Source organism: Sander vitreus, chromosome 15 (assembly GCF_031162955.1).
Source record: "Sander vitreus isolate 19-12246 chromosome 15, sanVit1, whole genome shotgun sequence".
Taxonomy (NCBI): domain Eukaryota; kingdom Metazoa; phylum Chordata; class Actinopteri; order Perciformes; family Percidae; genus Sander; species Sander vitreus.
In genome coordinates, this window is record NC_135869.1 from 3,128,201 (window position 1) to 3,138,796 (window position 10,596).

The 10,596-nt window shown below is 41.8% G+C and overlaps 1 protein-coding gene across 1 annotated transcript; it reads right to left on the minus strand.

The window, feature by feature from the left end:
- Positions 1-25: 25 nt before the first annotated feature.
- Positions 26-10,035, minus strand: coil (coilin p80). Its single transcript, XM_078270312.1, has 7 exons — positions 9,683-10,035; positions 7,616-8,639; positions 5,978-6,067; positions 5,662-5,709; positions 5,507-5,576; positions 4,401-4,489; positions 26-459 (listed from the first exon to the last, which is right to left on the minus strand). The coding sequence occupies exons 1-7, from the start codon at positions 9,931-9,933 to the stop codon at positions 412-414; spliced, it is 1,620 nt and encodes a 539-aa protein (XP_078126438.1). The 5' UTR covers positions 9,934-10,035; the 3' UTR covers positions 26-411.
- Positions 10,036-10,596: the final 561 nt, after the last annotated feature.

Sequence of the window (10,596 nt, forward strand, 5' to 3'; positions counted from 1 at the left end):
CCACATTACAATAATACAATAGACATCTTCCCTAAGAGTTTTTATTAGAAAAAGGTTTATACAAGACTGATATCCACAGTCACATCACTGTACAACACATAAAACCATTATGTCCCAGGCCTCGTTGCACCTACATATTTAAAAACTATTGCATTTCATGTCTAAACCTAATTCAATGCAACAATTGTAGTCAATACTTACATCTGCAGTGGCTCTTCTGTGCAAAGTGATGACATGTTTAGATGTACAGAGAAGAATGTATAATCAACCTCAATCACATCCCTTAGCTGTCATATGCAAAGTACAGAAGTGACTCTCTCCAGTTTAACTTAGGCACTGAAGTACAAGATGAAGGATTCTGAAATAAGGTTAATTAGAGAAAAGGTGTACAAAGTCAGTGTTTAGTCCCATTTAAATGATCAGCCTTGGTTCCAGCAGGGAGTCCCACCGTTCTGTCACCTGTAGGGGGAAGAGAAGACGTTATTTTAACTACGATTACAACAGGATAGTACAGGACTACAACCGCTACTTTCTGCAAATTAAGCCGTTTTTGTCACGTCCCCACTATCTCCTGTTTGGATGAAAAGAGGGGATCACTGGGTGAATGCGCTCACTCAAAGTACAGTGAAGGGGGCTCAAAACCTGGGCTCAAAGACAAAACAAAGGCTTTGGCTTTAACTGCTTTTGCTGACTGCCAGTGTCACTGTAAGGGACCCACACAATTCAACCCCAGTAGCACCGTTGTCATTTAATACAGTAAGGCACTCCAGGGAATAAGCTGCTGGTTGGTGACCCGTTTGTTTTAAAGTGCTCATATTATGGTTTTTGGCTTTTTTCCCTTTCCTTTATTTTGTTATCTATATATATCTTTTTTGTGCACGTTTTAGGTTTACAAAGTGAAAAACCCCCATTTCTCCCCGAAGGAACTTACCATCTCCAACAGAAAACACTGTTCACAAACTGCTCCAAGACCTTTTGTAGTCCAGCCTTTACTTCTGTGATGAATGTACGTCACTTTGTAACACACTAGAGCTGGGCAATATATGGATATTATATCGATATCGTGATATGAGACTAGATATCGTCTTAGATTTTGGATATCGTAATATCGTGATATGACAGAAGTGTTGTATTTTCCTGGTTTTAAAGGCTGCATTGCAGTAAAGTGATGTCATTTTCTGAACTTTCTGAACTGTTGTAACTGTTCTATTATTTGCTTTTACCCACTTAGTCATTATATCCACATTACTGATGATTTTATCAAAAATCTCGTGTAAATATTTTGTGAAAGCACCAATAGTCAACCCTACAATATCGTTGCGGTATCGATAGAGGTATTTGGTCAAAAATATTGTGATATTTGAATTTCTCCATATTGCCCAGCCCTATAACACACGTTATAATGCTCGCCTAGCTGCTAGCGTGGCACGTCCTCATACTCTGCTTCTGACTGGCTAGTAGTCCTTACCTAGCTACTGAGCATGTGCGACTCCCAACAAAGATGGAACAGAAGTGAGATGCCTCACTCTGTAGCTAAAACAGAGAGCTCAACACACAGGGTGAAAAAAGGAGCTGCAGCAATGTGCAGTACAACAAAAATATGATGTTTTTTTTTTTTAATTAAACCACATAAACCTATTCTGGTACAACCTCTAAATACAATTATGAACCTGAAAATGAGCCTAATATGAGCACTTTAACTAAAGAGTGTATTCAGTTACCATGTAGTCCCTGGAATCCTCCATTTACCTTTTAATAACATTTCATTCCAGGGATTTTATATTTAACAATCACCAAACTGATGTTTGATTTTTATAAAACTGTAAAACAAAAACATCTAGCTACTTTGACTGAAATCATTAATTCTGAAAAGGGAAATTTATAATACAATATGATCAGATGGACTCCAGTCAAAGTCAAAAGAGAATATTGGGTTATGGGCTGAATACAAGTCTCTTTTACATTCCCTGTGAGGATTTCTACAGTAGTGACAGACATGCAAAAAAAAAAAAAAAAATCTGATTGCGATTTTCCTGCTACGATTATTATTATTTCAGCTATATGTCATCTACGATCATGTTAATCTGAGTAATAAAAAATAAAAGGAAAAATCCACTGAAAATAGGACATTTCTGTAAACAATCTGTGATATGTAATATTATTCCAGCATTTATCTTATGAAAAAAGTAAAAGAAAAGAGGAATAAAAAAAAAGCATAATCAAATGTTACGCCAAACATTCAACTAAATGTTTCACATTCGATTAATCGCGGTCTTCACGATTAGCTAATCGCATTCTTTTAAAGCTTATAAATCGTTCAGCCCTACATGAAGCCGCGCCTCATCAGGTTGGACTCCCATGGAACGTCTCTCAAACACCTCAGGGTGAGTTGCACCTATTTTAGAAATACGCTTGTAGCTTTGGACAGAGCCAGACTAGCTGCTTCCAGTCTGTATAGTGCTTTGAATGATTTGCGGTGGGGAGGCTAGTCATTAACTATGGTCTTCACGCACTGTGCTCGTAAATAATTTTTCCGGTTCGCGCACGTATCTATTTTTAGACATAACGTTTTTTTTGATCCACTAGTCCCGATAGCAGTATTGATAAGCTCGGACCTTACTGATTTTCGGGTTTTGAGAAACTTGGAACCAATCCCTAGTCTTTATGCTAAGCTAGGCTAAGCTGTCTGGCCCGGGCTAAAACCATCACAACAGACCTCACCCATCATGGACTGTTTTCTCTGCTGCCCTCTGGCAAGAGGTTTCGCAGTAGGGGTGCACGATTCAGAAAATGTCACGATTCCATATCGATTTTCAGGCTCAAGAATCGATTCAAAAAACGATTCACAGTATGTAAATGTAGTTACTTTCCCCATGTGATTGCAGTAGACATACAATTAAAAAAAAAAAAAAAAAAAAAAAAAAGATTTTTTTGAACACCCCTATTTCGCAGCATCCGGTGCAGAACGGCCAGATTCTGCAACAGCTTCTTCCCACAAGCCATCAGACTGCTGAACTCAAAATAACCCCCCCTTAATAATCCCCTGCAGTGGGCCTCATGTGGACTTATTTATAAACGTGCAATAACAGTATCTATTTTTCTTAAATGTGCAATAACTGTTTTTTCATATCTTGCCATTCAATATGTGCAATAATATTATTATGCTGCTTATTTTTTTTGTAATGTCATGTTTAAATGTTAACATAACACTCTGTAGCATTTGTATTTATTTATTTTATTAGTTTTGTTTTTAGTTAAGCAGTATTCATGAGCCAGTGGAACGAAATTCCATCCATCCATCCATCCATCCACCCACCCACCAGAGGCTTGTACTACGAAGCAAGATTTGGCATTAACGAGGTAACTTCAGGTTCAACCCAGGGCTGACAGTGGATCAGTTGTTACCGGGTTAAATCGCCGTGGTAACTCATGCTGAACACCTAACCTGGTCGGAGATCAGAGATCAACCGGTGTAAAAGCACCGCCTACCAACCAATCAATACTCGGTTGATAACGGCGTCACCGTTCTTAGAAGATCCGGTGGAGCTCCGTGCACGGAGAGGGAGAGGGAGGGAGAGAGAGAGAGAGAGGTGCGTTCAGGAAAATTAAAACATTTAGAGACCGAGAACCCCGTTAACATTCCCTGATGGGTATTTGTATGAAAGATATAGATTTTCAGCGGAGGGATTTACGTATAGGCTACTTGTCGGCTTCTTGAGCCGTGTGTCGCCAATGCGCACATCGGTTTGAATTATGTTTTTATATTTTTTATTTTCTCTCACGATCACTTACCACTGCCAGGGTTGCAACTGAAATAATAGGCTAAAGCAACGGCAGTTTATGGAAAGCAAAAGCGTAATTATGGTCAGATCTTGTGCCTGACTGATGGGGAAGTGATATTGTGATATTACTAGTTAAGTGTTGTGATTTACGCATAACAGCGTCGAGTTTTTTTTTGCCAGCTTTCCTCCCTGCTCCCTTTTGCCTGTTAAACCGTGTCTGTGTTCTTCATATTTATGTAGAATTATAGTTTGCTCTTCTTATGTAAAATATGCAGCTCTGGTAGATGTTTGCGATTGGTCGTGCTGTGCAAACACCGCCTCTTTTATGTGAACATGCGTGTCTCTGGATTGGGAAACCCTGGGTTGATTGAACTAGTTGATAACCAGCGTCGTGACACAGCTCATGCGGGACCGCGGTTGTTAGGGTTAGTGAAGCCGGGTAACTGAAAGAAATCCAGGGCATGTTGATCTTGATTCGTAGTACAGGCCCCTGGTCCGTACACACACACGAGACTGATATCGATCCTTTTTTGGAAAGAAAGCATAAGGTTGAATTATTCCTTTAAGAAGTGCCGTTTAATAGATTAGAGTAAAAAAGATTAACTTGCTCAGGCTTACCCGAGAGCCTCTGGACACCGCATACTCCACGCTCTCCGAGCCATCTGCGTTCTGATAGACCAGGTCAAACTTGCCAGGCTCTACAGGAGCTGAGGGAGAAGAGGCATGTTAGGAGTAATAACAAATGCATGGAACACGTTGGAAAAGCCACTCTGTTCGTCAAAGTCAATTACATTTTAAAATTCCCTGACTTTCCATGAGGAATTCCTCTAAAACTCCATACGCAGTGAGAAACCCATAATACTGTATATCCATGGTAGGCTTACAGTTATTTATCAATAGCAGCGATTCTAACATCCACTTATTTAGCTAGATGCTGATCTTTCTGGCTCTGAATGGTCCCATATTGTAAAAAGTGACATTTCCATGTTGTTGTTTTTTTTGTTTTTTTTACAATAAAGCAGGTTGAGGTGCTGTATAAATGCTGTGAAAGAATCAAAACGCTTAATCCAGAGAAATGCACACAGCCCGTGTTCAGAAACGAGCTGTCAGGACTTCCGTAAGGTTGTGATGTCACAACTATACTGTATATAGGTAGAATGTGCCGCTACAGTGCCGTTCCAGTCGTTCCCCGGCTGCAATGACGGTGCTTTTTCGGGGGGGGGGGGCTTAAAACGGATCGTTTCAGACAGAGGGTGAATACACGTATACTCAGACAGACAGTATGAGACAAAGAATGTGTTTTCTGAACATTAAAGCATGTAAACATGTTCTAGTAGAAACCCAAAATACATGTACAACCCTGAAAATGAGCATGATATGGGGCCTTTAAAATACATTTTCCAGTCGAGCTTTGAGAGGAAAACCGATTTCTTTTTTTCCTCTTATTTACAGATTTTAAAGATAATTTTTAGGGCTTTAAGTGCATTTTGATTAGAGCTGCTGAAGAATGACAGGGAAAGGGGGACAGGGAGAGGGGGGATTACACACAGAAAAAGGGCAGCAGGGCGGACTCTAACCTCGGCCACTGCCAAGGACTCAGCCGACGTGCATGCTGTACTGGTTGAGCTAGAGGCCGCCCCGGCAAACCGATCTTTTGAATCTTGACATACTAACTTTGAAATATGATTAACATTGCAAGTGTCAGTGGTGACGTGACCCCTTACCTTGAGAGGCATTAAGCAGTTCCAGCTCAATCTGTTTGGTGGTGAGGTCAAAGCTTACAATCCTTCCCTCCTAAAACGTAAAGCAACGTGGTTGGTCAGTAGTGTGGCGACTCCAGTACGACACTCTCTCCCAGATCACAGATGATTCCACTCACCTTATACTCCGATACCTGTGGTGTATAGTTCTCCGTTAGCTCCAGTAACTGAAAACACAAACACACACACACACACACCCACCCCTTGATTTATTAGAGCGATGTCAGTTGTCAGCTCTACCGGTGGTGTATCCACCAGTATATGCCGCGTTTAAGCAAAACATTTAGGAAATCTGGTACAGCTTCTCTGTTTGTTTAACATTTTTGTCAATGAGTGAAAACTGAACAGTGTCAGCAAAGCTAAACAGGAAGTAGGCATGCAGTGTCAATAACAGAGCAGACAACACTGTAGCTTATAAAACTGGACTAGGCTTACCTTGAAGGCAATCTTCTGCCCCACCTGTGGAGGGGCGGCTAGCAGGGGCATGGAGCTGTAGTCCCGTTTGGGAGCAGCTTCTGCTGCGTTCTACATACAAGAACCCAAGAGCTTATCAATGCCTTTTCCATACACAGTGTTTCTTCATGACAGCTCACACAATGACCATGTTTCCATGTACACCACAGATGTAATTGTGCTGCCAATAAGATGATAATGTGACAGAGGCAACACTATTCTCAGATTTAATTGCCCGTTCGCCAAACCCCACCCCCAAACAGTGCTTGTCTAATCCTAGTTTAGCAACCGTAACTAGGTAGGCAGGCCTGTTAAGCTCTGGATTTCTTCTGTAAGAGCAATATTTTTTGGCTTTCATTTTTCTATTATTTTGGCTGTGTTAATACCACATGGACGTGGGTGTGAGGTTTTTTTCCCCTAAATTTTGGAAGTTGATCCTCAGCTACTATAATACGTCTATGATTAAATTTTGTCGCCAAAATACACTCAGACTCAAAATTGTCCCCATTGAAACCCCCTTTTTTTTTTTTAACCCTTTCCTTCCTCTTTGTTTGTGTTCCTCAGATCTCTGCAGGGTAAATCCAGACAGCTAGCTAGACTATCTGTCCAATCTGAGTTTTCTCTCGCACGACTATTTTGCAGCGGCTCCGTCCGGCGCTTAGCGCCGCCCCATGACGATTCTGATTGGTTTAAAGAAATGCCATTAAACCAGAGCACATTTTCCTCCCATCCCCGAATGCTGTGTGGAGTAGCCAGACCCTCCTTCAGGGCGCTTTGTAGGAGGGTCTGGCAAAGCGAGACTAGCATTTAGTTAACAGAAAATAAATTGGTTTTTTTTTTAAATCATAAAAACCACCACATTCTAAACTGCATTTTTGCAGGGTGGGGCTTAGTCAATTTAAGCATCTCTCCAGACTAACCATTACCACTAACCAACACACAGAGCACCTTGACCCTCAGGCAGTGGTATAGTCTACAAAAGAGGAATAAAAAAAAAATCATCTTTTGGAAATTGATCTTAATGCCTTAATTAAAAAAAAAGAGGAAAAATCTAGAGATTGGCATGGGGTACTTTCCATAAAATCATCTCTCAATGCCAATCAAACCAGCTATTAGGCTAACTGAAATAAAACGTGCCAATCTCTAGGTATGGTGAAGGGGATGTGATGATGTGGGGGGGGGGGGCTATTTTAATTCCAAAGACCAAGGGAACTTTATCAGGATGCATAGTATCCTGGATCCATGAAATAACTGGCCTTTAAAAATAAAACTCTGCCTGCCTCTATGGGAATTTAACATAGAGGGTGTACTTACTTATGCCCCCTGTATTTTAAAGGACGAACATTCATTCATTTACCATACATTATTCATTCACAAAGAAAATGTGTATCCTTTAAGGTTGGATTTTTCCTCATTTTTTTAATTAAGGCATTAAGATCAATTTCCAAAAGATGATTTTTTATTCCTCTTTTTAGTCAACTTTAGCCATTGCCCTCAGGATACAGTTAGCGTCAGAAATCCGTAACTTTAAATACTGAACTAAGCAGGTATTGAAATCAAAATGATTCAATCACATGAAAAGTATCCTACAACTACTATCGCACACATGCAGGTACATACCTGGAGGACCACTGACATGTTGGTCAGGGAATCAGTGTGACAGGACGGCTCCATGGCTCCGTTATAGCTGAACTCAAAGCTGCCGCTGTGCCCTCTGGCGACTCCTCTGCCTTCACCCCTTCCGTTCTCTCCAGGACCGCCATGCCTGGTTTGTCCTCGGCCGCGGCCTCTCCAAGACGGCTGACTGCCCAAACTGTGGCCCGGCCTCTGCATTGGCCGTCGGATAACCAGCTTGATCTCCTCTTCGCTGTCGGAACTACTAGACGCCTCCATTTTGTCCTTAGGGGCCACCACTACACTCGCAGCCTGTTTCTGTGCACCGTTGACGGACTGCAGGGCAGGAAGAGCCTGCTGAGATGTTGAGCCATCGCTCAGACTTCCTTTAGGGGTCGTGGAGGTTAAACAGATGTTTTTCGGCAGGCTTTTTACAGTGCTGGCCTCATCAGAAGAGGAGTCGGTTTCTAAGGAGGATGACGAAGGTGGGTGGGATTTTGTCTGGGTGGGTTTGGTGGTTGGAGGCGCCTTGGCGACAGCAGGGGTGGAGGAGGGTGTTTTGGGTGCTGGTTTTTGGGCAGCTGGCTTTTTAGGAGCGTCGTCCTCATCACTACTGCTGCTACTGGAATCTGAAGAGGAGACATTCTGTGTTTTTGCTTGGACCACTGGGGGCTTCTTGGTGCTTTTAACTGGCTGCTCTACACTCACTGTTTTTGTTTTGGTAGAAGCAACTGGTTTGGGGGTGACAGCCGGGTCATTTTCCTCTGCCTTCTCTCTTTTCTTCTTCTTCTTCTTTGTGCGTTTTTCTGGTGACTTCTTATTCCTCTCATCACCTGACGCCTGCTTGGTATCCCTCTCCAGGCTCTCCTTGCTCCTTTTTTTACTTCTTTTTTTCTTACATTTAACACTCAGTCCATTTTCTCCTGGCCCATCCTCCTCTGTGGGTCTGGGTCTCTTTCTGCAGTTTTCACTTGCTGTATCTGGACAGCTGCTGTGCCCATTCACCTCAGCCAGACAGTCCACCTTCACCCTGGCAAATTAAGAATAAAGAATGAAGGAAGTAAGAAGGAAGGGTCAAACACGTTCAGAAATATACTTTTTGTCACCTTGCCCTTGCACTTTGTCTCCTCCAAGTTCCCCGGGATATCCTCGGGTAGGAATGTGAGGGGGAAACGGTATACGTGCAGTTTAGTGTCCCAAATTCCCCATACAATGTCCTTAATTATGAACCTGCTAAACCACCTTTTTAACAGGTGTTTGGGTTATGGTTAGAGCAACCTATCTCAAATAAGACCCTGGTGGACAGAGAATGTTCCGACACGCAGTATGAGAAAGATAACACTTTTTGTGCATTAAAGAAAGTAAAAATGTTCTAGTAAACCCAAAAAAGTATGAACCTGAAAATGAGCATGTCTCCTTTAAGAACAGAATGTTCATTTTTATAAGAACTCTACCAAAGCCAATTTTATTTATAAAGCCCAATATCACAAATTTGCCTCATAGGGCTTTCATATATATATACACATCGTTTAAATGACCCAACAAACAACTGACAGTCCACCTGGGGCTTTGGGGGCCCTGTGGGCAGAGTCCGAAATTAACTTTTTGACTCACCGGCCAAGGTAGATGAAAGAATCCACTGGCCAAGCATATTTTTATAATAATAGGTGAAAATATTAAATTGCGTTTTTTTTTTTTTTTTTTTAACTTAAATAAAAACTTTCTGGTTTGGGGTTGCAAGTCCTGCTGGGGATGTTAATGATTAACCGTTTAACCGTTAACTGACAATGACAATCTTGACCGATTAATACTATCAATTAGACAGATAAAACAATATCATTAAAACAATAAAAAAAGGTATTTAAAAACGTTTTTGCATGATAAAAAGTAAATAGGTGGATTGTCAGTTGTTTTTTTGGGGTAATTTAAACAACACCCCATTCTCGTCTTTGCCTGGGGCCCCTACAACTTCATGGTGCCTGTTGCAGCTGAACTGAGAACGTCTAGGCCACATACACCTGGTCACGTATAAACAGCTGCAGCCGGGTACATTAACAATAGAAGCACGCGCACCTGACGCTGTCGTTATCCCGCACCACGTAGACGCTCTCTGTGTGCGGCAGGTAGCAGTCTTCTATAAAGAGATTGAGGATGCTTCTGCGACTGAACTCAAACTTCTCTCTGATGACGCTCTCCACATCCGCCACCACGCGACATGTGTTTAAGTCCACGAGCAGCCAGCACATGCGGCAGTCAACGACAGCCGGCGGCGGGTAGTCAAAGTGTAAGCGCACGCGGATAAAGTTGTTACTGTGGGCAGCCATGACAGCCACCCACGGATGTATTTAAACAGCTAGCTACCACGCCAAGCACCAAACACCTCAAAACCCCACGCCAAAACACCGCTCGTGTTCCGCTTCTGCCGGTAACAGGAATAGTATTTCCGACCGGGAGTTTCAGAACAAGAGTCTCTCCCCCCCCCCCGCGAAAACGAGATGATACATCTCAAGAGGTTTAAATCCTAATTAACACATTTGAACATTAAATCCATAAACTCCTCACCTTGTGGAGAATCAAATACAGTTTATTAACATCTCTTTCAAATTTAAAAATAATTTTGAAGAATAAAATGTTAAACCGGAAGTACCCTATCTATCTAAAACCAACTCTTTCACAACACTGTCCTCTGATGGCGTGGAGGCACTACTGCTCTCAGGAGACCAGACAAAAGAAGTTGGCTCTGAATGCAAGAAACCAGGGGAATTGTAGTTCATTCGAATGCCTTCAATAGGCAAAAAAAAAAACAAGCGGAGTTTTGTCCCTCTCCCCAAAAATTATTGTTTCTAATAGTTTACCAGGTCCCCATGACCAGAGAGCATTACGCATTCTTTCCCACTTTGCTCATGTATGCATTAGTTTAAAATCCTCGTTTGTATTATTTACTGTACCTATTGTATTATATTTCCTAACACATTAAAAGTACACTT